At 35.2% G+C, this 27,852-nt stretch overlaps 5 protein-coding genes across 8 annotated transcripts; all 5 read right to left on the bottom strand.

Moving 5' to 3' along the window:
• Positions 1-15: 15 nt before the first annotated feature.
• On the bottom strand, positions 16-984 carry LOC135148491 (protein FAR1-RELATED SEQUENCE 5-like). The gene has a single exon (XM_064083735.1). The coding sequence runs from the start codon at positions 982-984 to the stop codon at positions 16-18; it is 969 nt and encodes a 322-aa protein (XP_063939805.1).
• Positions 985-1,260: 276 nt separating this feature from the next.
• LOC108198218 (protein FAR1-RELATED SEQUENCE 5-like) lies at positions 1,261-1,788 on the bottom strand. The gene has a single exon (XM_064083734.1). The coding sequence runs from the start codon at positions 1,786-1,788 to the stop codon at positions 1,261-1,263; it is 528 nt and encodes a 175-aa protein (XP_063939804.1).
• Positions 1,789-3,282: 1,494 nt separating this feature from the next.
• On the bottom strand, positions 3,283-5,702 carry LOC108198017 (uncharacterized). 3 transcript variants are annotated; one of them, XM_017365799.2, is made up of 4 exons: positions 5,478-5,702; positions 5,282-5,373; positions 4,067-4,266; positions 3,283-3,847 (listed from the first exon to the last, which is right to left on the bottom strand). In XM_017365799.2, exons 2-4 carry the CDS (start codon positions 5,369-5,371, stop codon positions 3,589-3,591), a joined length of 549 nt encoding a protein of 182 aa, XP_017221288.1. In that variant the 5' UTR covers positions 5,372-5,373; positions 5,478-5,702; the 3' UTR covers positions 3,283-3,588. The 3 variants fall into 3 exon arrangements, with proteins under 3 accessions (XP_017221288.1, XP_017221290.1, XP_017221289.1); XM_017365801.2 differs by having other exon boundaries at positions 5,510-5,702; XM_017365800.2 differs by lacking the exon at positions 5,478-5,702 and having other exon boundaries at positions 5,282-5,461.
• A 3,118-nt stretch (positions 5,703-8,820) lies between these two features.
• On the bottom strand, positions 8,821-13,250 carry LOC108197976 (uncharacterized protein At4g04980). The gene is made up of 9 exons (XM_017365713.2): positions 12,825-13,250; positions 12,416-12,598; positions 12,228-12,323; positions 12,032-12,146; positions 10,423-11,758; positions 10,161-10,326; positions 9,904-10,068; positions 9,581-9,733; positions 8,821-9,122 (listed from the first exon to the last, which is right to left on the bottom strand). Exons 1-9 carry the CDS (start codon positions 13,053-13,055, stop codon positions 8,925-8,927), a joined length of 2,643 nt encoding a protein of 880 aa, XP_017221202.1. The 5' UTR covers positions 13,056-13,250; the 3' UTR covers positions 8,821-8,924.
• Positions 13,251-14,197: 947 nt separating this feature from the next.
• Positions 14,198-22,030, bottom strand: LOC108197977 (COP1-interacting protein 7). 2 transcript variants are annotated; one of them, XM_017365714.2, is made up of 10 exons: positions 21,557-22,030; positions 21,024-21,200; positions 18,666-18,799; positions 18,402-18,457; positions 18,274-18,323; positions 18,037-18,189; positions 17,539-17,699; positions 15,183-16,801; positions 14,713-14,911; positions 14,198-14,630 (listed from the first exon to the last, which is right to left on the bottom strand). In XM_017365714.2, the coding sequence occupies exons 1-9, from the start codon at positions 21,613-21,615 to the stop codon at positions 14,714-14,716; spliced, it is 2,607 nt and encodes an 868-aa protein (XP_017221203.1). In that variant the 5' UTR covers positions 21,616-22,030; the 3' UTR covers positions 14,198-14,630; position 14,713. The 2 variants fall into 2 exon arrangements, with proteins under 2 accessions (XP_017221203.1, XP_017221204.1); XM_017365715.2 differs by having other exon boundaries at positions 18,402-18,454; positions 21,557-21,945.
• Positions 22,031-27,852: the final 5,822 nt, after the last annotated feature.

Here is a 27,852-nt window from a genome sequence, read left to right as displayed (position 1 = left end):
TTTTTTCATAAGAAATTAAGATACATCGGCATAGCAATTTGTCGCTAATTTTGTGGGACAATTTCTTAAATCATGTTGGGCATCAATTGCACCACAAAAATTACATCTTCGACCTTTTTTCGCTTTGCCGCGCTCTATGCCACTTTTCACCCTTTCTTTTTTACGACCTTTGGTTTGAGATAATATAGGATTTCTCAATTCATTGAAATTTTCGTCATCATCGTCATCCCCGACCTCATGTGCATCATCTTCTTCCTCACGCCCACGTTTTTTCCCACTCTCATTCAAAAAATTTTCAATAAAATTCGATTCTTTTTCAATCACACTCATGAGATAATTGTATCTCGCTATTGAACAACTTCCGCGAGCTGCTAAATCTTGGAATGCTTTGCATAAAGTACTGTATCGGGCGGGTTGTGACTCAAGAAAATTACCAATTTTAGGACGCTTGTGTTGTAAGTCTCTCACTCTTTCATTGCCTTCAACTGTCCATCTCAAAGTGATGCACTGCTTAGGAATCTCTGACCATTGCATCTTATACAAGTATCGAATAATATGACAGCAAAGCATTCCCAAACTTTCAAATTTTCGACAAACACGAGGTATGTTGCCATTCTCGGTGACGATCAAAACATAGTATTTTCTATACTCTTCTTGGACCGTTGTTTTGTATGCCTCGTAATGCTTGTAAATTGCATTCCTCTCTTTCTCAATCACGACATAAGCTCCACTTTCTTTGAGTTCGTGTTGAAAACGTCTAAACATTTCTTTCGTGTAAGTAGATGCCGCATGACTCTCCAATGACGATGATGTTATTTTGGACCTTTCCTTGTTCTTTGTTTCATAATCAGCCTCTCTTTCACGTAAATATTGTTTCTCCAACGCTTTCTGTGAATTCTCTATAAACTCCTTCAAACCGGTACTAGCATTGACAAATTCATCGAAGAAAGAATTCATTGACTCACTTCTGGAGGTAGTGGTCATCCCGGTTGTGAAGTGCAGTTTCGTGTAAACACGGACCCACTTGTGTCGAAGGGAGTACATATCTTGTAACCAAGAATGGTTCATCAAATCGTTTTTTCAACTAATGCCTCCCACCTATCTTCGAATTGTGCAACCGTTAGTGACTTGTAGATGCAAGAGTTGAAATCTTCTTTGAAGTGATCATGATTTGCATATAAATGCGACAATTTTTCACCAAATAGCAATGTCTTGATCGGTGATGATCGTTTGTGGAGCCACGTTCCCCATAGCCTCCAATCAACTCTTAAACACCCATAAGTAAGATTCTTCGGTCTCATTCCTTATCAGGACAAATCCGAACAAAATCGACTGATAATGGTGATTTACCCCCGTAAATGGCACGAACGGCATGCAATACCTATTAGTACGATACGTGGAGTCAAAAACAACAACATCTCCGAAATTTTTGTAGGCATTGACTGATCTCGGGTCAACCCACAGCATGGTCCGCACACGATTTTTCTCGTCCACATCAACTTTATAGAAAAATTCACCTTGACTATTACGTTTCAATTCTCGAAGTAATGCCAAACCCTCTAAAGCATCACTCGAATCAAACACATAATATTGAATATCACGCAATACATTCCGAACATCTTGATTACCAAATCCAATATTCTCCAAGCCACCCGTTAGCTCCCCTAACACGTTTAAAGTTTTTGAAGGCCCAATACCCGATTTATTCAATGTTATAATCAATTGCCGAATAACGGGAGTTATATTCCTTGGCCTTTGCATGAAAAGCACTTCATCCTTTGAAATCATCGTGTGATTGTGTTTTAAATAAACCGATGTCACTTCCCATTTCTTCAATTTTCCCTATGAACAACGTACATCCGCGCCAAGCAATGCGTTCTACCAATAGAATACCTATTTCTCCTTTTTTTTTTGAACATCCGTATCTTCATCCAACGACTTGGGTACTATTCGACCACCCTTTCCACATATATATAAACGCGAACAAATTCTCCTACTTTTCACACGCCTATGTGTGGTTCTAATTATCACCTCAAAACCAACACGTCTATCATAATCTCTATAAAACATCTCCGCTTCATCTAAGCTATCGAACAATTGACTAACACAAGGACAACTTTCATTCAAATCATCATCTTTTGAATTTTGTTTGTCACAAAAATCATCAAAACATTCATCACCAACCTCCTCAACATCATCATCACCAACCTCCTCCACAACCTCCTCAACATCATCATCACTATCATCAACATTCACTATTGGGGTCTTTTTAGCATTATCATTTTCTTCTTCAATCTCAATTCTAGGTTTATTAGGTGTAATGGGCTTACTAGGGGATGTTAATTTTGAAAATATGTAAGATGCCATGAGATTGATGGAAATCTAACCTTAATAAAGAAGTCCAATAAAGCTCCAAGCTCCAAACTTCAAGCTATAAACTTCAAATTTCAAGCTTTAAACTCCAATAAAGATCCAAGCTAGCTTTCAAACTCGAATATAAGCTCCAATATAGATGCCCTAGGTGTATTTTGTGTGTATTGGGTTTGTATGCTCTAAAAATGGTGTATAGGAAGAAGAGGTCGTGTTTTTGAAGCTGTGTGGATCTAGACGCTATATAAAGTAGCGTATGTGGATCTACAGTATAGCGTAAACTGTGTTTACGCTACGTTATATAGCGTATACGCTGTATAATGTAGCGTATACGCTTTTTTAGGTTGCGTAAAATCAGTATCTACTTTGAATTCCGTGCGTTGATTGCCCTTTTTTAGACGGCTAGAGATCAGTTGAATGGATAAGCTAGTTATCACCTTTGGTTGTGGAACATTTTCCTATATATATACATCAAAGATGAGAGTAACTTACATAACATACATATTTTCTAGTGATAAATATTGTTAATTGGGTTGATAAATAAAATATTGGTTATACATATACAACTTAACAGATTTAATAGTACAATAGTTGGAGTTAGGATGTTAAAATTCATTTCCCCGAGTGCTCGGTTTCAAGTGCTTGCAATATTTATAATAATAAATATTTTCGGAGTTCAGAGTTTCAATCCAAAAGAATTCGGGTTCAGGTATTACCTGAATCCAATCCATCGGATCAGGTTCGGATATTCATTTTCGGATATCTTTCGGGTTTGGGTATGGATAAAATTTTCGGCTTTGGATATGGATATAGTCATATTCGACCCGATTGCCATCCCTGCTATTGAAAATTTCCGAACAAGCAAAACTGAATGAACTAATGGAAAATAGTAGTACAAAACAATGATAAAAATTAAAAGAACAGCATCCCAAATTTACTAGGATAGTCATACATTCAATTCAAGCAGTGCATACAACGAAATGAACTGGGGAAAAAAAACAAGAACAAGATATATACCATTAATCCTAGTACATAATAGACAAGAAACATACCAGATCAAATGGCGCAAGTCGGACAGTTTTACTTCATTTATAGTATTATAACTCTAGTAAGTCTATATGTATCTAGAATATCCACATTCTGATCATACTTTAACCAGGATTCACAAGTTCGATATATGAAATAAATCTAGAATATATGTTGTGTCCTTCCCCAAGTTCAATTATAGGCTCCCATCCTTATGCCCCCATCTCCATTAGTAGGCAAAAAACCGTCATTTGCCTTTGACAAGCTGACATAATAGAACTCAGATAGAATGCCTGTAAAAACGATGAAAGCAGCCCCTGCTGCAAAGACTCCCTTCCTCAAAGTCTCACAAGATGGGGGATCCACCACTATAGATGTCCTGTATTTTGTGTGGTAGGCATTCCTCACTGAACCTGCTAGCAAGCAGGCCTCAGCAATGATAAATGTCAGCCTGTAACCATAACTGATCAATCAGTAGATATTTCAAAAGAAAAAGGTTCCAGAATCACGCAATAAATTATTTATGAAATATAAAAATGAATTGAATGACCTAAGCTCTGTTGTGATTAGTGATGTTTCTGTCCGATGCATCCAGAACAACAGATAAACTTTCTTTACTATTGCTATAAAAATAAAGCAAAAAGACCGAGTGACTAGGGAGAACACATACCAGCACAGGATGAATAGGACAATCGACCATGCCCTGGATTTACCAGGCTTTAATGCTCCGCCACAACATAGGCATCGACTAGCGATCATTATGAGCAGCTGACTAGCCAAGAGGAACAGTAATGATCCAACACCCAAGCCGGTAGCAATATCCGATTCGTAAGAACAATAGCTGTCAGTCCCATCATCGGTGATTGTTGCCTGTCAGATTACAGAGCAGAAGCATTAGAACTTTACTGAAGTGGATTTATTAAATTTTGAATATCAGAATGTCAAGAAGTTTCCAAGACTTCAGACTAACAACATAAATGCTTTTAACGTTACAACATGAATCGTGGCCAAAAAAAAAAAAAAAAAACGTTACAACATGAATCAATTTTTTTCTTTTGAGGGAAAAGATTAGTATAATCAGTATATTAGCACCACCACCTTCCTAAATATTAGTAAAATCAGTATATTAGCACCTCTTCAATCTTCAATCTTCACCACTGTTATTACTACAGTACTAGTGTTGCCAAATCTAATCCGATATAAAGAACAATAAAGCCTCGGCTATGTTACTCCGAAACTTCACGAGTCTGAGTAACATAGAGCATCAGTGAATAAGATCCCCATTTCTGATAGCAATTGTGTATAATCATAATCATGGTGGCAAATCATGCTACTCAACTCAGAAATCATTACACTTAAAATTGCTAACAATAAACTAGTTACAAAATTTGTGTCCTGAAAATCCGGCTCTGCATATAATCCACCGACATCTGAAGAAGTTACAAATAAAACTAGAACGCGCACATATTTGGTTCAAATGTTTCAAGCCTACAGCCCTGAATCTGAGAAATAGTAACAAATCAGGCATTGTTTTATGTTATCAGAAACACCGAAATCACGTAAAAACTACACTAAAATCATATAAAATCCAGAATGAGCTGCAAAAATTGTACAGACAAGCATAAACATATATGTGAAAAGGGCATCTTAGATTCAACTACCCAGAACCAAAACAACAACGAATTAAGCAATAAGCAGTATAGAATACACAGGGAGAGAGAGGGGGGGGCGAGAGAGAGAGAGAGAGAGAGAGAGAGAGAGAGATGCATAGGGGGGGAGAGATAGAGAGAGAGAGTTAGGGGGAGAGAGAGATGCATAGGGGGAGAGAGATAGAGAGAGAGAGAGAGAGAGAGAGAGAGTTAGGGGAAGAGAGAGAGAGACTGACAGAAGCCCTTCTCTGCTCCGCAGCAACAGCAAGAGCAAAAGCAACGAGATCAAGCAGAAACACAATGACCAACAGCAATGTCGAAGCCATGACTAGAAACAAGCAATTGACAAAAATGAAACAATTGAATCAATCAAATAAACGAATAAGCTAAAACTTTTACGATCTGATAAAAGAGAGAACTACATGTACATACAAAGTAGCAGCAGTAGTAATAATAACACCCACCGAAACAAAAAAAGGCTGGCTGATGGTGATAGAATAGGGTAGATGTGTGTTTATTGTATACGCAGTAAAGAAAAGGAGATGTTTATATTGATGCTGTTGTTTTGTTATTACAGGTCCAACTCATTCCCATTCACTTCGGAGGTGTTCCTAGTATCCAGTTGTACTAGATTATTGTTTGACCCTCATTGTTAATTTCTCTGCATCAGATCGTTAGAACCTTGAACCGACATTGCTGTGACTAGGGCTGTCAAAAAAGTCCGAAAAATCCGATATCCGTCCGAAAAATCCGCATTCGTATCCGAGATAAAGCGGATATTATCCGTATCCGAGACAAAGCGGATATTATCCGCATCCGAATCCGACAATTCCGGATACGGATACGGATATAGGCATATTCGTATCCGATAATATCCGAATCCGAAATTAAATATATATGATATTAAATATTTTATATATATATATATAGGCTCATGATCAAATACAAACCACTCTTAAAATAAAAACTAAAAACTACTATTTAAACTCCTATAATTACTAAATGCACTCAACTAAAATAAAACAGCAATTAATAAAACCCACCCACCCAGATGTGCCCCGATCAAATTTCACCCACGCCATCATCTCTTTAGCACAAACTTTATCCCTCCCTCTCCTCATCCTCATTATCTTCTTTCTCTCTGCCATCAGACCCATCACCAACTGAGTTTCTCTTCGTCATCACCACCTCCGTCCTTTCCCTCCATTGATCTGTTTTCAACGATCTCTCTCTCAATCTCGTGAACGATTAGACTCTATCATGGATTATAATGTTGTTAAAGTTTCGATAAACCCGTTGATCTATTTACAAAAAATGATGATTTCTGCTGTACAAATTAGTGATATGCGCTTCAGAAATTAGTGATATTCTCTTTAGAATTTAGTGATTTGTGTTGCAAAACTTGGTGAAAACTTCCAGAAATTGGGGAAAATCTCCAGATCTGTTCTTGTACTTGATTCTGGTGGTGGTGGTGGTGGCGGTGGTGGAGATGGTGGAGGTGGCTGCGGAGATGAAGGTGGTGGACATGGCAGGAGTTAATGGAGGTGCCGTAGGTGGAGGTGGTGGAGGAGGAGATGAAGAAAAAGAATGTGGAGGTGGGTTGGATTCGTTGGGTGTAGATACGGTGAAGGCGAACATGGAGGGGCGGCGGGGCGGCGGACATGAATGGGCTGGTGAAGTTGCTGGAAGTGAAGGTGGAGGCAGGCTGGGTTGGAGAAGAAATGGGGTTGTGAGAGAATTTAGTGATATTCTCCTTAGAATTTAGTGATATTTCAGCTGGGTTTTTAGTTTTTAGAATAAAGAGGTTTGTAGTGGAGTAGTACTATATATATATATATATATATATATATATATTTATTATTATTCAATAACTATATAATGTGTGTATTTATATATGTAGACATAAAATAATATATTTATATAAATTTTGTATGACTTTAAAATATAATAGACATATATCATAATTTTATTTGAGTTTAATATTTTAAAGATAACAAATTTATATTGAAAGATAAATAAGAATTAATTTTTGAATTAATATAAACCTTCTTTAATGATTTTAATTTTTTACTCAGTTCTAAAAATTAATTTTTAATTTTTACTATTTTTCTATGATTTTTTAGAAATTTTAATAAAGAAATAAAAATTCTGATTAAAAATCAGATCCGGATCCGGATATTATCCGAATCCGGATAGTATCCGTCGGATCCGGATTCGGATATCATCCTTTAAAAAATTTCGGATTCGGATCCGGATACGGATATGGATTTTCGGATTCGGATTCGGATCCGGATACAGGCAGATCCGTATCCGAATTATCCGTTTGACACCCCTAGCTGTGACCTGTGACCAGCTGAAGATTATAATTTCCGTATAATGATATTATTTTATTAAAATTTATAGGATTATTGTCATGAGATTGTATTTCAATTATTTTTTATTTTATTTCAATGATAATATTTTGTGAGAAAATCATAAAACGATGAAAATGAATCGAGAAAGTGTTCAGAATACAATTTTTATGATTATATTTTTTTTAAATTAAAAGATAATATGATTGCTATGGGATTATAAAATTTTCAAATAAATATTACTCATAAGCGTTACGATAGAGGATAGTTTTATTTCTCTCTTATAAAAGTCATGATAACTAATTCTCTGGTACTAATACGTATCATGTATATTAAGTGTTATATACTAATATATCAGAGTTAAAATTTTAATATCAAGTTTAGTAAATTTTAATACTAAGATAAGTATTTATCATATGCATATCAAATGATATATACTAATATATTAGAGTCAATAATTTTTATATTGAAGTTAATAAATTTCACTATATTTTAAAGAGTATTTATACACAGAAAGTTCTTTGATATAGAAAATTAGTCAGGTGGGGAGGAAAACCCCCACTTGAAATATTGAAAAAACGTGTTTTTATTTCGAAATTTATTATTAGCATTTGTTATTGTTTATGTTCTCTATTGAATACATTTCGTAGTTTGCAAAAAAATTTAAAGACCGTTTAACCTCTCCGTACAATTTTTTTCTATGATTGAATTGTAAATAACAATGCACCCGTTGTAAATAGTCAAAATTTAGTCCATTTGACTAAGGCGAAAATTGTAAGTTATAACTTAGTGTGACTTAAGTCTGTTTGTCTCAGTTTTAAGTCAGGAGTTTAAAATTTTTTCTGATTTTAAGTCAAAAAATGTATATGTTCCTAATTTTCTGGAAATTTAGTCTATACGGTCCAAATCGAATTGAAAAAAAAATAAAATTTGAATCGATCCGGTTCTTAAAAGAATATTTCGCTCCAGACCGAATATACCAAAAAATCCAAACACTATATAATATAAACTTATATTTATGTTTTATATATCTCTTATAAACTATAATTTGAAAATTTATTCATATTTATCTTTGGTGAAGCGGTGGTTATTTGTTGATATTATTCTTTTAATGAATCGTGAATTCTAACTTTATTTAAAATACATTCTCCAAAAGAAAAACTTCATTTCTAATATAAATTTTATTTTTTTTAAAATTTGGTTATTTTGATCCGGACCGAACCAAATTATTTTGATCCGATCCGCTTGAAGCCATAATAGAATTTCGGCATTGACTTGATCCGGAAAAAAATAAAATTTCGATTTTCAAATTCTTTGAACCAAACCGACTCACCCCTAAATGGTTGACATCCTGTGCCCGTCAAACTTCAGCGATCAGTGTGGACTGTGGCGTATGCTGCAAGGATTTAAACCGAAAGCAAAAAAAAAATAATCTAAATGATATTGAATGGCTCAGTTTCGAAATGATGCTGAGTGATTCGTTTCATATTTGGTTTTACACTAAGACACATAAATTTATATAGTACTATTACTGAGGATCAGTTTCGATTTCATGTGCCAACTCTCTTGTAAGCTTGTCAGCACGTTCATCGTGTCCCCCAGCAAACGTATAAACACGAAATGCAAACTGAAAGGCCCTCCACAGCATCTTCGCAGATACCATCTTTTTCCCATCACCTCTTGGTGAGCTTACTTCGAGCTGTTTTGCTTTTGCTTCTCTTCTCTCCTGAACAGATTTTATTCAGAAATGCATGTTAGACTGTCAGTACTTTAGAGACTGATTATTGGACTCTTCTTGTAACAAGATAGAGCTAACAAGATAAAGCTGTAATTCGAGTCGAACGAGCCGAATTCGGACAAAGGTTCTGACTCGTTCAATAATACGAGCCGGCTCGACTCGACTGGTGAAATTAAAGGAGTCGAGTTCTGGTAGAGGTTTGGACTCGATTAAGTGTAAATTATATGAGTTGGTTCGCTCGACTCGTTAAGACCGGCTCGTTTAGCTAAGCGAGTCGACTCGTGAAATTAAATGAGTCTAGTACGGGCAGAGGTTTAGACTCGATTAGCTAAACGAGCCGGCTCGGCTCGACTCGATTAAACTTTGCTGAAATTAGGCTCGGCTCGAAACTCGGCGCTCGACTCGAATTACAGTCTATAACAAGATGTCATGTATATTTAACGAACCTTAAGTGCTAGTTCCATGCAGTTTGCAGAAACATCCACCATTAGTTCCTTGATACGTACAAGGATTCCGAAATCAAATACTATCTTGTGACTTTGGAATTTCTTGGATTCTTCATCTTTGGTTCTTTCCAATGTGTCCAGCTCTCCTTTGATCTACTCATGCAATGGATATTAGTTAGCTGTGAATACTTATCGAGTATTAAGAAATTGAGCACAAAAGCATGATGTACATTGTAAGTAGTTCTCCAGACTACTTGAGGTTTCGTGACAGTTGGTAACTTGAAATGGTACCATAGGGTCTAGCCGAAAAAACCAAAGCTTACCTTAGAGAAGTAGTTCTCAACCTTGTCAAGGAGCTGGTTCAACGGAGACACAATTTTCCAGTTCTGTAAAGTATTAACTATCCCTTCCAGCTTGGAGTATAATGCTGCAGCCATCCTCACTGCTTCCAACTTTTTTGTTGGAAAATCTTCAAACCGCGCTAGTACCTGCAGAAGAAATGCAGAATGATTGATTACGGTTCATATTTATGAATTTATGTCACAGTAATTGAAAGTGAGATATTGTTGTATTATTAGACCTGCGATTCATCTGTTAATTTCTCAAGATGTGACTCTATGTCTCTGTGGAACTTAATTAGCTCTTTCATGTCAGTTGCCTGGAAAGAGCTGAGATTTCTTTTCACCTCCTTGATTGCCTCGGCATGATTTTTAACATCTTCTTCAATCTGCTGAAAGTATGATGATCTGAGAAGCAAAATAGCACAAAGTAAGGCGAGTTTGTTCTTGATGAATATATATTATGCCAATGATTTCTAATTTTTCTTAAGGGCATATGCTTACCTCTTTGTCATCTCTGCCAGTGCATCAGCCATGCTTAATCCCTGATTTCCACCAGAAGCCCCTGACCCCGTATTACCTTTTCTCCCCTGTGATGATTTGCCATCTAAGCTGGATCCTTCCACCTTCCCCTTGAGCTGTCGATACAGATTACCTATCTGGGATGATCGTCTGAGTTTACTATTGCCTTTCATGGGCCGTGGAAATTTACCACCTCCAGGAGGAGGTGGAGGGGCACCTCTATTGGCCAGTGACATGGGTGGTGGTGGTGGTGCTGATCCATTTGATGATAATGGAGGTGGAGGCGGCGGTGGAGCTGTCATGTTTCCTTTTGTCATGGGCATTGATGGGGGTGGAGGCACTGCAATACTCTGTGGAGGTGGTTGAGATATTGCTACATTTTTTGGTGTCTTGGATGATGGCAGTTTGAGGACGATACTTTCTATTGTGGGTGTTGGTGGTGGAGGTGGAGGAAGTACTGGTGTGCTTACTGTTGGCGAATTTATTACTTCCTTGCTTGCTACTGATGGCGGTGCTGGTGGTACTAGTATTGATAATAATGACTGAGACTTTTTAGCCTTTGTTGCTGAATTTGATGGCTTGTTTGAGTGTTTATGTGCTGGTAATTGCTCTTCAATCGATAACGTTTTAGTTGAGCATCCTGAACATGAATTTGATCTGAGACATGACCTCTCTACGCTTGACATTGGTTCAACACTTGAGCGAGTGCTAGCTGAGTTTTTTTCCCTGATAGGGGAGCCTTTTGGACTTTCTAGTGGGTGGACAGTTGAGGACATTTTAGCTGCTTTTGGACTCGCGGTTGGTTGGATGCTGAGGTTGCTTTTAGCTGTCCTTTTTGGGCTGGAACGTTGATTTAAGCTTGAGTTCCTTTTAACTGAAGTTTCTTGGATAATTAAGCCACTGTCTAGCTCCTTGGTGTCTGTTGCTTCTTCAATGTGCCTCTTGGCTTCTGACTCAGCTTTGGCTTCCTCGACTGTCTTATACATATCATTTAAGGGGTGAAAATCTTGGGATGCTTCTTGAGGAAAGTGAAAAGCAAGACGCTTCAAATCAATGGGGTTCAGTTTTCCAATCGACTGAAGTCTGACAGGCAGGAGAGGCACAGAGTACGCAGGCCTCAGTGGCGGAAGGACTGAAGTTGGGGTAAGTGGAGACTCAGATTGCGGGGTTTTCCTGTCTGTAGAGGACTCCGAAGAAGAGTTCTCAGTTCCATTGCCTAAAGGAATGCAACGCTTCATGTCCTCATCTTCGTCTTCATCCATCATAGTGGACATCTTCTCTTTCACCAGTTTAATCATATCATCAAGCATTGATAAAGCTAGAGTCCACAACACGAAAAGAAAAAACTCTAGTTAACGCCTTAAAACATAAAATGAAATCATAATCTATAAATGAATCCGGGCTCTGCTTGAAGCTGGCACACAACAGATTTGTTCATACTCACCATAATCTGCAACTTTTTGTCGTATAATCTTAACCAATATCACAAACTTAACAAAAAACATGTATAATCTTGACGAACATCACTAAATTTCAACCTCTTTTCAAAAACTCACAAGAATTCACAACTTGAAGCAAGAAATGAACATACCTAGTTGCTCCAAATCAGCATTGACAAGACTATATTTTGTGGATTCGATCCATTTGTTACTATTAGTCCACATATCTCCAACGGCTCTCATTGCATCACAGAACGCATTCAGTGCCTGCGTTGAGTCGTCTCATTGATTCAAAAAGTACTGAGGCAACTGGATCATAAACCTAAAAAAGTTCTGTTACTACTTTACCTGATTCATTGAAGTTCCTTTTGTTTCTGACATTGAATTTTTCGCTACAACGTCAGGATACAGCTTATGCAAATCATTTACAGACACTATCACCAGCTGCAAAATGTCATCATCAATAAGTACAACACATTTATTTCTCCACTTCTGAAATACAAATACGAAACATAAAGTAAGAACCAGAAAGCTACCTGGAGTACAGAAGCCGAGACATTGCAAGGAGGCAAGTCCAGTTTATCTCTAAAAGTCAGAATCTTATTCCGAAGCTCTGACATTGTGGGAGAACCACCCGGACTCCACCCTCTGGGGCTTGAACCAAGCATTTTCGACATGTCAGAGCTTTGCTGCCTTTTCAGATGATCTTTTTCCGGCAGCTATAACAAGCCAAGACGCAGAACATTGTCAGAAATTATTCGTCATGGACTCTTCAAAACGCGTAAAAAATACCAGTTTCTAGTTTCCAGGCTAATTAACGTGCTTTCACAGAAACATCTAAACACAAATATTTTGCATGTCTTTCACAATTATTACAAAATCTCGCAGATACTGATGCATAATTTATTGAAAATTCGAGAAAAATAAATCAAGAAACATGCATACCTTGATTGCCAAGTTCTTTTTGCTAGAGTTTAAAGGCGAGGCAGGGCGACATGTCGCAGCTGCCATAGCCGAATTCCGGGCACAGCTCTTAAATAAGAATGCAAACAGAAAACCGCGACCGCAACCAAACCGATCAATTTTATCGAAAGATGAGCAAAACCTGGAGGCTTGTCTTTTATTAATTAATATTAATAAAAAACAAGAGACTATTATAGAAATCAATGTTAACATTCAAATTTCAGCCGGCCTCGAACGTTATATTACGACTGTTATTGACGGGTCTTGCACACTGGGTACGATCGTTGATATAAAATGAAAAACGTGCTGAGCATTAATGTGATTGGCTGATGATGATCCTCAGGGACAAACCAGTTCTCTCCTTAAAGGGCATGTTAAGGAGAGAAAAAAGAAAGTCAACAGGAGGATTAAAGAAATGTTAATTTTAAGGAAGAAAGTTGATTAACAGCGGGATTCTCGTGTTTTAGATTTTTAGTGCTTAACAGGTTTCAACTGGTTTTTCAAATTTTTTGAACTATTTTTTTATTTTTAATTCAAATTAGAATAATTATATGGTGCTTTGGTGAATTCCAATGGCCAACTAATCCACTATTTCCTCAGAAGAAGGAATCTAATATTAGTATATCTGCACCACCAGAAATATATTATAAACATATAGCAATATGTTCCTCCCCAAAGAATATATATTACACATTATAGAATAATAAATAATAAATTACACATTTTTTCCTAAAACTATGTTATAAGACAATTTTTTTTCTGCACAAGAAAGTTTACAATATTAGTATGTGTTCTACTAACAATGAAATCTACTAATAATTTTCATTGTCTTTCTTGATGAGCGAAAATCAATCGTTATTACTTTTCTAATGAGCGTGAATCGAACAAACGTTATTTCTTTTCTAATGAGCGAAAATAGAACAAACGATCGAGTACTATCTAGAACATGTTAAGTTGACAACAAGTGACATTAGTGTTGCTGCAGCCTGCATAAGGGAATTGTTAACTGAAATGAAAATGTTCTGAAACTCTCATCCCAAGTTTTCTCAATAGAAGAAAATTGAGTTTGAATATAAACGCTCAAAGAACTCCACGAGTACAAGACCTTTTGGGAAGAGTCTAAAAATCCGTGCAGATTTGGTCACGGTCCAGAACAAAGAACTCCATTAATATAAGTCTTTTTAGAGGAGCTAAAAAAAATCCGTGAAAGCTTGGCCATGACCTACAGCGGACTGATAATATTATACTAATGTTCCGATGTAACTAAATTGGGAGAATGACTAGTAAATACACAAAAAAAAAAAAAAACACAAGAACACTTGAACACAGAATACATAAACATGACCACAAATCCAAAAATGTACACGCATCAAATACATACAAAGAAATAATCTCAAATTCTGCACAGGGTTGGAACAAATCTCTACAGCAAAGGTAACGAGTTTACCGTTCTCATGCAACAATCATACATCGAAAACTTTATTAATAATTATACAATAGCCAAATTATAAGAAATCTTTACACTATCTACAAACCACCACAACAATATATCGTCTAAATATTTATTTAAAAAAAATGGCTATGTGCTGCAAGCTTCAAGCTAGCTTCTTCAAAACGTACAAACTCTTTAAATTAATTAGGCTTAAAAGCGCTTCAACCACCTCAAAAACAAACGCTGACATTACCATGTAGCCGATGGCCAACATTTTCTGAATATTCCTCAAATTACTTTCAAGTAGGTGTAGCTGTGATTTCTCCTCGATCATGCAAGTGCCCTATGTTTGTATCCTGTTTGATAATTATCTTTAGTTTTTAAAGATCAATGCAATCTGACTAATACTTTCAGTGGAGTATTCAAAATGCTGCATACCTCAGATTTTGTTCTTTTTAAGTTGGGAAGATTTTGACAAATCAGATCCTCCCTTCTGGTCTTTGACTGAACTGACAGATGTCTTTTTAGTTCCAGCTGGGATCCTCTTTGATGCTGCAGGACTAGCTGCACTTCTTTCAGCAATTCTCTTTTGGCGTTCAATCACTAGATCTTCCATTCTCTTTCGGATCTCTTCTTCCTGTGTCAATGAATGTATGAGAAGGAATCATGTGATACAAACAACCACATGTATTAGAAAATAAAGTTAGAATTCTTTTAAAAACTTTAAAACGATAAATTGCCTATGACATTTGCACTTGTGGTTGTGGACCCTTGTTAAAAGAAATCTTTGTTTTCTTATCTCTAAACGCTAAGAATAATACTATAATTTATGTTAAGAATGATTGGGATGATTATTTAGTAGAGAACAAATTAAATTAAAAATAACAATACTAAACTTTTCAAAGTACCTTCTCCAATTTGCTCTTGTTTATCATTGGCCTGCTTTTGCTTTTAGACAAAATATCTGATCTGCTTGTTGCAAGAGATCCACGCAAAATGCTAGACCTTGTTTCTCTTCCCAGACTTTTAGTTCCAGGGCCTACAGGTTTCTTGCTGATTGTCTTTTTACCACTGGCTGGAGGCTTTGGTTCATCATTAGTCAACTCAACTGGAGCAGACTTTTTATCAGCTTTAGTGAAAGAAATTTCAGTTTCATAATCCATTTCTGGAGCCCAAGATGCTCCAGGAGACAGTCCAGAGTCTCGTCCAACCATTACACAAAAGTCATCAGGTTCAAACGAATTCGACACAGACTTGGCATGTGAAACATCCTGGTTATTAGTTTCAGACTGGGGAACTACATTTGACCCTTCCATCATGCTTATGTCCGTTCTCCACTGAGAATTTTCATCAGCTGATGTACGTGTTTGTACCATGAAAGAATCATCAATGGCTGGCACAGTTTTGCTCTTCTCTTTATCAGTTGACAAAGCATAATCGCCATCAAAAATGGTTTGCCCTGTTCTCTGCCCCTGGTTTTCTGATATTGTAGACTGGTTCATCACAAACCAATCATCTCCGCTTGCTTTTTTAATTGTGGAAGGTTCTGTGATAAAATCAGACACAGTTCTCTGGCCAGAACCATCCAAGTTTCTTGAAACCAACAACTGTGCATCTACAGTTTCCCCTCTGCTCATCAACGAGCGCATATTCTCAGCATTTGCAAAATCTTCCGAATCACCTCTACCTATATTTCCTTCAGCTCTATTAGATACAACAAAGGAATCATTTGCAGTTGTTTTTTTTCGCATTGCACTTTTCTCGTTTCCCAAGTCTATCGTGTTGCTATTTCCAAAGTGTTCCTCTTTATTTCCTATATATGCTGACTCATCTTCCCTCATCAAAAGATTCTGCAGAGCATCCCACGCACTATGTTTTCCTCCAGAAGATTGAACATTTTCCGAATCACCGTTAGTGAAATCATCCATTCCATTTTCAATGTTATGCTGATCTGTACCTTTGTTTTTATTTGCACGGGACTTGCGATGTTTCTCCAGAGATCCAACTGCATCCTGTACCTTCTGTCTAAGGTATTCTTCGTCAATCAGCTCACCATTGACTGATGAATCGTCTTCCGAATCGCCACCCTTTTCTCCATTCCTTTTGTCGGATGTGATGTAGTTGATATTCCGGATGACAACAGTCTTTGAGGATTTCTTCCTGTGTTTTCTAGTAATTGGTTTCTCCCCAGAAGAATGCTCTCCGTCATGCTTCTTAACAGCATCTGGCTCAGTCCCATCGTCAGAGTCACCAGATGCCACCTGTTCTTCTTCCGATGAAGTTTCAGAGGATTTTCCTTTCTTTCTTGAAGAAGACCTCCGCCGATGTCGATGACCAGAATCATCCATATTTGGAGACCATTGCATGTGCCCTGGATAATATGGAGGTACAGGCTGCATACCAGGATAAGGAAAACCTTGAACAGAGTTCTGATAATTATACATATAGGGAGGAATCTGGTTTTGCCAAGGCAGATGCACTTGAACTTTGGCTGGAGTGGATGGTGTCTGGTCAGCCACAGGAAGCTCTGCAGATAAGAACTTTGACACATTAGAGCCAAGTTTCTGTTGCACTTCAATGTTTCTAGGCTACACGGCTCTATAAGCAACCACAACATAAACCTACCACTTAGTCCGATCAAAGCAACAAGTGCTTTATCTATTATTTGTAGATGTAGATTACAAGGTGCAATGACATCTCATCAGATGCAGAATAACGTCACACTAACGACTAGTGTTACAGATAAATATAGACTGTGTTTGGCACCCGTCATCATCAGCAAATGAGGAGTAATTCACAATTGATATTAATAGGTTGATGCGGAACTTGAGTTACACACTAAGGGTAGAAGAGGAAGAACATGAAGTTGGAAAAGGGTATAAACTGATAATGTATTCACAAGTCGGCAATTTAGAATTACACATATGTATTGGTAGATGCAGTACCATCAAGGAACTTTAGCTTTTAAGTTAATTGTTAACTCTGGTACAATATGGTTATGTTATCAGACACTCCACCTATCGTACATGTAGCACATATGAACTTTATTATTAAAATAGCAAAAAGAACTCGATCGTAATTATCAAGACCAAAATTTTAACTGTATCTCTTACTATATGACAGGGAGGAAACAATTTTAAACAATCTATCAATATCAACAGGCGTATCCTGGCAGAACAGATAATGCTCAATTAAAAAAATCTGTTGGGTCAAAACATGCAATAGACAAGGGTGCAAGTAGAAACAAATACAATGAATACATACCACCATCAGTGTTATTCCCTTCAGATGTAAGTATAATCCCAGATGTTCCCAGATATGGTAGTTCTGACGGCGGACATGCTGCCATAGCAGCCAACTCATCCATCCAAAGAGTATCTGTCAGCTTCTTCTTGCACAGGTCCTTGAACTCAAGACATGCTTCCCTATACAAGACATTAACAAGTTCATAAAATACATTCAAATTGAGCGAGGAATTTATCAACACTAGACCAGTAACTATTCAGATACAAAGATTGGTTCATGGATATATATCTTGAATGCTACATGGCATAGTAAATTGTGTGCAGGAAAAATCTACAATATAATAATTGCACATATGGTTAGATATTTAGCTAGATAAAGGTTCTAGCAAAACTTTAAAAAAAAAAAGTGAACAGAAACTAATAACACTAAGCAGAATTCAACATCTTGAGATTTCCAATCCTAGTTTGGGAACAATGAACTCTTGTGGGCAACTTTTATTAGTGGTACTACTCATACCTCAAACGTTTGGCTCCAAAGGCATCAGAAAATAACATGAGATCGTCATTATTAACCATGTCAAATCCTGCCACAAGGGCACGAGCATAAGCCATGGCTTGTTCTTTCCGAAGCAAGACTTTCCGAGTCTCCAAGGTACGTTGAAGGCAAATCCTAATTACCACCAAGCAAACGAGTCAATATATATTGTAGGGAAAATCATCAATAATCGCATTACTATGATGTAAGATAACTTACTTTGAATTCTCATCTTCTGGTACATCTTTTTTACCAGTCTCGCCTTTGACCTAGAAGAAACAATAATAAGAAAGATGAGTGATCAACTGAATTCAGAAAGACAGTCTATAGATAATTAAGTGATATACCTTAGAGGGATCTGGTGATCCTTTTGTTACATCATTAGCAGCTGACAAAGAACCTACTAATCCCAAAAACAAAACAAAAAATTATTGCATAATTTAGGTTAATAATTCGTGATGTCACGTGAAACAATAATCACATTAGGCTGAAGTAAGAATGCTTTTCAACGGTTGTATCACCCACCTAAATTTCAAGTTGCGAGATAATATAACTCCCACAACAGAGAGAGTGCAAAATCGTAAACCAAATGACATTTTTAATATGCATACCTTCTCCAGAATTTACAGCTGCATCTGTGGTCGACAATTCATTAGATCGAATGGAACCCTCAATCTGAACAATTTCACGCTCTATACGAACGAACCTCTCAAGAATTTCCGGTGTGCTTATAAAGCGAACAACTCTGCAACACAAAACAATAAATGAAAAGGATCAAGTTACTAATTTTCAGAATGTGGAAGAAAAATAGTGACAGAAATATTAATGAGGTCTTGGAAATATTTGATGACTATAGAGCTCCAGGAATAAATGTACTACATGTAACGACAACTAAACAAAAATAGGTATTGTATTTAAACAAATCAAGGGTAAAACAGCTGCAGAAAACATCAGTATAAATGAACCTCAATTTCAAATAATCACACCCATTTACATACTCAACCTACGTTCTCTTGTGTGACCTTCATTTGGTCAACATCTTGTTTCTTACCAGATCCCTTCACAGGAATTTTAATCTCTACATTCTTGTCAGATTAAACTTCTTACTTATTAATTTCTTCTCAAATTTTCTTTTTAACTCCTACCATCTACTTTCTTCTCGGATGTTTTCGAGGACCAGAATGCATGGAGTCCTGGTACAAGTATGCATATGCGGAATGTCATCTCCAATAAATCAGGTGTGAGGACCCAGTAATAATTGTGTTATATCCCACAAACGCAAACTCTAGCTATGTCACTTCTTGTAAAATCCTTCATCCATAGGTCTCCATTCTCTAAAATTGTTTCTTGGTCCATTCTTCCTTTTCCTTAGTCTTCATCATTCGAACAGGTCAACACATGATCTGCAGCAATTGCATCAAGGCTCCCCAACCCATCCAGCTCGTAGTTCCTTAGCACAACCCACAAACTTCACTTTCATCTCTGCCTTCAACTCACCATCTTCTGATTTTAATATTAACTTCTTTTTTACAATCATTTTCTCCTCCTTTTCGAATTCATACCATTGATCTTTTTTATTCCAACGGATTCGTAACTCAATTCACCGTCTCTCTTCAATAACACCCGCGTCTTTGTTTTAGTTTGCCAACCCGAGTTTGTTGTTATTTTCTCCAAACCAGATGCTGGTGAAGTAAATTGAGGCCATAGGAGATGAAATTAACAAGTCCATGAATAAAAAAAGGGAGTTGCAGAATTTTGTTATATTTTAGTACTTTGAGTTGGAGAGATTATACTGAGAATAAGAAGATGAAGAATAAAGAGGAGAAGTGAAAATTCAAGTAATAATTATTGAAGAAAGAGAGAATGCAAGGAGGTCAAATAAGACAGACTAAGTTGAGGAAAAGAAGAAATGGGAGTATGAGAATGAGAGCAGTGTGTTGTATTGAATCCGACAATTTGTGACCATCGGATATTATGATTCTGATAAAGCAGAATTCTGGTAAAGTAAGACGGACTTTGTCGAGGAAAAGAAGAAGATTGAAGAACAGGAATAGGCGGATGAGGATGAGAATGAGAGTGGTGCATTGATGAATTGTTACCACTGGACTGTTAAGTTAAGATCAAGAATTTTAAGATACATATTTTGCCATCTCTAAATTCATTAGGCCTACAATATCATGACAAATGTCACTGCATTATAACATTTACTCTGTTGAAAAGCATTGCGCTACATAATAAAATAAAATAAAATCCTCGCAGAATCTTAGTATTGGTAAATGGATCTTTTTCTACCAAAAGAGATAACTACAATTATTCGTTACCAAGTACAGGATAAACAAAACTAACTTATATCATGAAAAAAAACCACCTATCACTTATCAGGCAATCTAAAATGTTGATAATGCTAACCTAACACGTCACCAATTTTTTAAATAGTACGAAGTAAACAAACATTACTACAAGAAAGCAAATCTCAACCATCAGCTTCATTGCCCAAAGATCTACAATCCCACAACATATCAAATACCAATATAATGATCTACACATACTGGAGTCCATGTTTTTATTATCGGTTGCACAAAGTATATATCTACTGATGATCAGTGGCTTAATTCATTCATATTGAACCCTGAGACCTGTCTTTATATACTGGGTGTTGTATTGATATTGTTCAAATTTGAATTATATAACTTGCCACCAGTTGCCAACATAAAATTGGGTTCATCAAGGTTCAAATTAGTACAATTAATATGTATACGTATCGATATCCTACACTTTCTAAATTTGGCGGCACTTGATTTATTTAATTTCCAGTTCCTGCTAATCCATTGCCGGAGATAAATGTTGGGTCCACCCTTGACTGTGAGAGCCTGTTTGTTTGTATTTGTATATGCGGACATATACTTAAAATATACAAAATTATAATGACAACAATCAAAAGGGAAAAACAAATGAATATGATAGATTACCTCTGAAAAGTTGCTTTGGTAAACCAGGAAGCATGAGCGTTGGGTGGACGAAGAGTAATTGAATACCCACCTTTCGGAATCTGATCTTTAGCAGCTTGAAGGTGAGAAATGAAGGGCTCCACTAGCCCAGAAGCTAATTTCTCATTCTTTCCTCCAGCAAATATCACAAGATCACATCTTCATACATAACAAAAACAATACAAACATATATATCAGCAATTATTAAGCCCATTTAAATTTCATAAGATCCAACACACATGTAACATTATATAGATCATATACTAATACAATCACATCATATCTCTATACAAGTCAATCAACACATCAGGATTACACCATGGGAAAATTCTCATAAGATCCAATACATATGTAACATTAAAACAATATATACCACAGCATCACACCTCAACACATGTAAATCATTACATTGGGGAAAAAACAACATAAACCACCATATAAATCTCAAGAGATCCAAAATTACAAGGACATATACACATACATAAATGTAAAATGAAAAGGGTGGAGAATTGAACCTGGTTCTAGTGGGTGTGAGCTGAAACAAAGCATAATCAAGAAGGGTTCTTGAATCCATGACTAGAAAAATCAAATGAAGCTAAACAAAACCAAATCAAAGGGGTTGGGTTTCAGTACACAGAGTGAAAGCCCATGTTCTTGAAAAAGCCTTGTTTTTTGTTTTTGTTGGAAGTCTATGATGATGGGGAAAATAAGACAGCAAGAAATGATGAAGCAATGCACATGGGAGTGTGTGCAGAGAGAGAGAGAGAGATGAAAAGTGTAGGAAGGGGTGGCGTCTGTGATTGTAGGTGAGTGGGCAATTTTTAATGTACTGTATTCTACAAGATTTGAGAGAGTGGGGTCCACAGTGGCAGATATCAACTCATTTTAAGACTGTCACATTTCTGAACACTTTGTGTAGGAACTACTCTACTTCATCTTCTTCTACTGGAGGGATTTGATGTTTTGGAGGACTATGATTCTCATGATTCTCATTTTTCTGGTGGATGGGGTATTAAATGAGATTATATGCGGAGGAAGTTATGACACGACATTGAATTATATTCATGTGTATAAAAGGTAACATAAAATCTGGGAATAAGTTGGACGTAAATGTGTTTTAGAACAGCCCATGAAGCATACGCTCACCATTAGTTTGATGCTATGTGGTGAAAAATTGATTCGCATTTAATTGGATTGATAATGAGATGAATTTAATTATCAGTGAGATTTATTTTATGAACTAGCCGAGTTTGATTACAATTAAAGTTCCACTCTGGACTCCGAAGGTACAACTCCAGCGAGTAGCTGTCGGGCGAGATTAAAATAAATGTTTCTTATTGAAAATTAGAAAAATGAAGTAGAAGTTAGAAATTAGTTAAAATTTATAAGTAATTAAAATGTTTGGAAAAAAAACAGAAATCATGCAACAAAAGTTAGCAATCCTAACTTTTAATAACTATTTGTCGATTTTTTACATAAACGGTACAAGCTTCTAATTTAAAATTCCACAGACTTAAAAGCCCCGTCCAAACACTCACGGAGGTTGGTAAAGAACAAATGATATAATTATTGTCAATTCTACGTATTTATAAAAAAAATTAATTAAAATTTGCTTGTCTCAATAGTAAATCTGTTACTCGCTCCGTGAGTTATTGAGTATATATATTTGGAGAAGAAGATAGCGCACATATTTTTATTTAAAAAAAATTAAAAATAACCTATAAAACTATATTTTATAATAATATATAATAATTGAGAAAAAACTCTATACAATTGAATGGAACAGAGAGAGTATGTCTCATTTAATTAGGGATGGGGATTCGATCCCGCCCCGTTCGGGTCGGGGATTTGGTAAGTTTTTCAAGGGCAGGGTGGAGATAGTGGAAAGTTTTATTAAAAAATTTGGAGATCGGGTGGCGGTTGGGAATTCGTGTCTCTCCGCCCCAATCCCCGACCCCGATTGTATATATATAAAAATAATAATATGTTTATATATATTATACTAAATAATTATTAAAAACATGTAAATTTTATAATATTATTAAAATTAAAAAATAATCTTTATTTTATTGATCGATTATAATTATATTGTAATATAATACTCCCTCCGTCCCATCAGATTCTTTACAGTTTCCTTATTTGGCCGTCCCACCCATTTCTTTACATCACAAAACTTTCCTAAAATAGTTAATGTGTCCCACCACTTTCTCACTTTTTCTTCCTTTTCACACTACTTTTACTCCACCAACTCCCTTTTATATATTAAAAATCAATGGGTCCCACCACTTCACCCACTTTTCTTTCCCTTTTCCACTACTTTATACATATTTCTTAACCTCCGTGCCCAAACCCAATGTAAAGAATTGGGTGGGACGGAGGGAGTATATTTTAAAAGTTTAAAATTATCTTCTATTTATATTATAAATCAATTTTAATATGATTTGCTGTTGAAAATAAGAGATAATATAATTTTATTAAGATATTAGGAGTTAGCATTTTGTTTTTTATTAAAAAGTATAATATAATTTTATTAAGATATTAGGAGTTAGCATTTTGTTTTTTATTAAAAAGTATATTATATATTATAAAGTCATTATTTTTTATTTAAAAATAAATTCTCGAATGCGCGCGGGGATCCCCCTTCCCCGTTCGAAGCGGGAATCGGGAAGGAAAAAGTCTCCATTCAGGGTTCGGGGATGAGTTTTGAATTCGGAGATCAGGAGCGGGGATAGCACTCCCCAACTCTGAAGTATCCCCGCACTCATCCTGCATTTTTTTTATTTAAAGGTAAAACTTGTATTTAACTCGTTCCTAATTCGTATACCTAATTTCGCACATGTATTCGATTTGGATGGTTGATGATTAAAAATTGTTTTGGTTTCAATTTTATTCATAATGAGATTAATTTTATTATAATTATAAAATTATTTTACTAACTACATTTGATTATAGTGAATCTCTGCTCGGGGGTAAAATTTTTGCAAGGAGATGAACGAACAAGCAACAAGTGCCATCCCATCCCCAAATTCGTCCCATTCGATTGTCTAATCGAGAAATGAGAAATTTTCAAATATTTGCATACATTTGGGATTGTCTATTTTATGAATTACTTAGATATTTTATCTTATAATATTAAATAAAATGATGATACAACTTTATCTTCTAATTATATTATAAATAAATAATAAATTTGGTACTTATTATAAAAAATAGAAAGATGTTATATATAATAGTATCGGATATTAATTTTACCTAAATTTTTTTATTAAAATAGTTATTTAAGAAATTAATTAATTTTTCTCAGATCAACGTATAACCGGGCTAGATAAGACATAAGAGCCATTCCTAAAAATGTTGTGTTTGGTTGGGGTGAATGATTCCGAAAGGAATGGAATGAAAAATGAACTATATTATGGGCAATTGTTAAAAAATTTCATTCCTTCCTCCATTCCATTCCTTACATTATGTGGTAGAGCTCGTACCTTCAATTTGAGATGGAATGCTCCATTCTCTCCTACCCCCAATTTCTTCTCAAATCTCATCATAGCAATTTTGCCCTCACTTACATTTATTCCAAAACTTCCCTCCTATCTCTATTAGTTCCAAGTAATTTTACTCATTCCATTCCATTCCATTTCATTCTCCCCAACCAAAAACAACATAAAGTGACTTCGGTCTTGCAAATTAAATCATTAGCAAACTTGAATAGAACATACATATTACTCGAACTGAGTTGAAGTTTGATATAAATATATCAACAAAAATTAAACTTCTTTAAAGTAATAAATTGAAATTAAAAAAATTAATTATCTTATTATCTTATTAAAAAGAATGCACAGTATTATGGGGACGCCAAAATATAAAATTTTAATGGACTCATCTTTAACGGAGGTTCAAACTGTAGTGCCAACCAGACATGAAATGTAGCAAAATGTAAATGAATAAATCTTGCCGTACATCCTTATACACTACTAACTCACTACCTAAATTTTAGGAACAGATCAGAGCGCACGTCTCTTTCATTTAGGAACAATTCTACACATTTCCTTAAGATTTTTTTTATCACTTCAGGTTGTTTAACTGTAGATTAAACATATACATACAAAAACTATGACCTAAAACTTTTTTTTTCTTTTTTATTTATTTACTTTATGAACACATATTTAATTTTTTTTAGTAAAAAAAAAGTTAAATATATGATCACAAGGTAAATACTATATTTAACTTTTATTATATAATCTTTTTATAATTTAATGATAAAATATTAAATACTATATCATTCATTTACTAAAAGTTAATAAATGAATGATATAGTATTTAATATTTTATCATTAAATTATAAAAAGATTATATAATAAAAGTACGGTGTTTAGTGTAAATTAATCTTGATTTATGATTGACACATTACCTAACGATAGATACATTACGGACTTGTGGTCTGTTAAGAAAAGAGGTTTGAAAATCTGACAGCGTATCCGCCGACATGCAGCTGTTGTGGTGGCATCAACTCGTTAATCTTTCATCATTCGTCTTTAATTTATGTTCTTAACCACTCTTTTGAGTTTGGGAAATATATCAAAAGCATCATTCACTTGTTTGAAATGTATCAAAATCATCATTAAACAAAAACCTGACTCAAATGGGTCACTCATTACAAAAATTTATATCAAAAATATCATTATATCATTAGTTGAAATTCTAAAAATATTATATATTGAGTTTCGCACATTGTTTACGAATGGTATTACATTCAAATGAAAGATTCCGAGTTCTAGTATTTTAGAAAATATTTTTAGATTTTTAAAATTTTATTTACTATTTATTTTTAATTTTTTGATTGTTTTATTTGATTTAAATAAAAATAAATAGTAGATAAATTTTTAAAAATCTAAAAATATTTTCTAAAATACTAGAACTCAGAATCTTTCATTTGGATGTAATACCATTCATAAAAAATGTGTGAAACTCAATATATAATATATTTAGAATTATAACTAACGACACAATGATATTTTTGATACAAATCTTTGTAATGAGTGACCCATTTGAGTCAGGTTTTTGTTTAATGATGATTTTGATACATTTTATACAAGTGAATGATGCTTTTGATATTTTCCCCCTTTGAGTTTGACCCCGCTATTCTCCTACACAAACGCGGGTGATTTGGTCGGTTACATGATCCGACTGAATTTCAAAAATTTATAAAAACTATTATTTCTCTATTATTTCTATTCCAAATTAGATGACCTAGTTGATTTTGGGCACGTAACTTTAGATGTATTGACCATGTACTTCTGAAATTTATTTTTTTATTTTTTCTTTTGTAAATGAAAATTTCATATTTAAATTTTTATTTGCAAAAATGAAATTTTAAAAATAAGTCATGCAGCTATGCGGTCAATGAACCTTAAATTGTGTGCACAAAATCAACGAGATCATCTAATTTGAATGGAAGGAGCACTGATTTCAGAAAAGTGTGAGAAACAAGATCTTTAATTTGTAGATCAAAAAATTCTGATTTGGGGCTATCCGTCACTAACAATCTAACATCACTCATTATTTTCCCGCGTTCAAGCAGTCTCAGTACAAGACATTCAATTAAAGAAAACTATTAGTAATATTTAAGGATACGTTTATTTCATGGTTAACAAGTCTACTAATCGAAAGTTCAAATGACAAATTCATGTATTGATATTTAGAATACTCCCTCCGTTTTTTATTATTTGATACTTTGATTTTTTGCACACACTTTTAAATTTTTTGACTGAGTAGTTAAATATATTATTGTTTAAACTTTTTTTCTCTGAATAAACATATATAATCAAAATTTTAACTCATAAAAAAAATCAATCAAATATAATATTTTTAACTACCCGGTCAAAGCACTTAAAATATGTGCCGAAGATCAAAACATCAAATAATAAAAAATAGAGATAGTATTTTGTGATATGAAATGGGAATCTCAATTCGATCCGGAGATAAATCATCCACTCACTCCCCCTAGTTAAATTGCTCTTACAAAATCAGAACTTAGTATACGAGGTTTGAGGCTAATGTGCAGAATGTTGAGCAGTGGTTTACAAGAATTCTCGACCTCTTACCAAGATGAGACCAGAGGTATCCGCTACTTGGATCCCTTACATGGACTTTATTTTCATCAACATAAAACTTAGATCAGAGAGGTTAATGTCTTAGTTTCTGTAACCAAGGACACCAGAGAATGAGAAAACTAAATCATCCTCAGAAATTATCAGAATCGTATCAAGTCTGCTCCGTTTTCGACTAGTTAGCTGCTAGCTAGCTAGCGTTGGAGAGGTAAAGATTGGGCTTTGATCACGGCTGAGAAGAAAGCCAGCGATTCACTTGGTTTGAAAATTGGCACTGCATGGCCTGCTCCTCTAAATGTTGCAAATCTTAGCTAGCCCTTTGTATTCTTGAATCCAACCAGCAACCTAAATCCCAGATTTTACATGACTAAACAACATATAGCTAGAGTTATGGAAGTGTGTATATGAGAAATTTGAAATGCAAGGCTGTTAGTTTATAAATTCAAATTGGAACATATATTTGTTAGATTGTGTAATATTTTTGTGTGACAAAGTCATGGCTTAAATTAGTTCTAGATATGGTGACCCTCACTAACATGTAGGCTGTTAGTTCTAGTATTTGTTAGTATATGTTGCTTATATATTATGAAAAAAGGTATAAAAGGGAGGCGATAAGTTACTTGCAGATGCTCCAGTTCTTGATATGGTGACCCTCACTAACATGCAGTGCCTTCTGAACATCATGTTTGTGGTAATAACTTTTT

This window comes from Daucus carota, chromosome 8, assembly GCF_001625215.2.
Source record: "Daucus carota subsp. sativus chromosome 8, DH1 v3.0, whole genome shotgun sequence".
Lineage (NCBI taxonomy): Eukaryota > Viridiplantae > Streptophyta > Magnoliopsida > Apiales > Apiaceae > Daucus > Daucus carota.
Note: the sequence above shows the minus strand (reverse complement) of the source record. Positions and strands in the feature narration are given on the sequence as shown.

Coding starts and splice junctions, on each gene's coding strand:
- LOC135148491 (XM_064083735.1), bottom strand. CDS start 984: ATGACCACTACCTCCAGAAGTGAGTCAATGAATTCTTTCTTCGATGAA.
- LOC108198218 (XM_064083734.1), bottom strand. CDS start 1,788: ATGATTTCAAAGGATGAAGTGCTTTTCATGCAAAGGCCAAGGAATATA.
- LOC108198017 (XM_017365799.2), bottom strand. CDS start 5,371: ATGGCTTCGACATTGCTGTTGGTCATTGTGTTTCTGCTTGATCTCGTT. Junction 4,267..5,281: donor CGGAGCAGAGAAGGGCTTCT/GTCAGTCTCTCT, acceptor GTAATCTGACAG/GCAACAATCACCGATGATGG. Junction 3,848..4,066: donor GTCCTATTCATCCTGTGCTG/GTATGTGTTCTC, acceptor TTATGGTTACAG/GCTGACATTTATCATTGCTG.
- LOC108197976 (XM_017365713.2), bottom strand. CDS start 13,055: ATGTTAACATTGATTTCTATAATAGTCTCTTGTTTTTTATTAATATTA. Junction 12,324..12,415: donor TCTCGGCTTCTGTACTCCAG/GTAGCTTTCTGG, acceptor GACATTTTGCAG/CTGGTGATAGTGTCTGTAAA. Junction 9,734..9,903: donor TTGAGAACTACTTCTCTAAG/GTAAGCTTTGGT, acceptor TTGCATGAGTAG/ATCAAAGGAGAGCTGGACAC.
- LOC108197977 (XM_017365714.2), bottom strand. CDS start 21,615: ATGGATTCAAGAACCCTTCTTGATTATGCTTTGTTTCAGCTCACACCC. Junction 18,190..18,273: donor CCAGAAGATGAGAATTCAAA/GTAAGTTATCTT, acceptor GGTGGTAATTAG/GATTTGCCTTCAACGTACCT. Junction 14,912..15,182: donor ACAAGAGCAAATTGGAGAAG/GTACTTTGAAAA, acceptor TCATTGACACAG/GAAGAAGAGATCCGAAAGAG.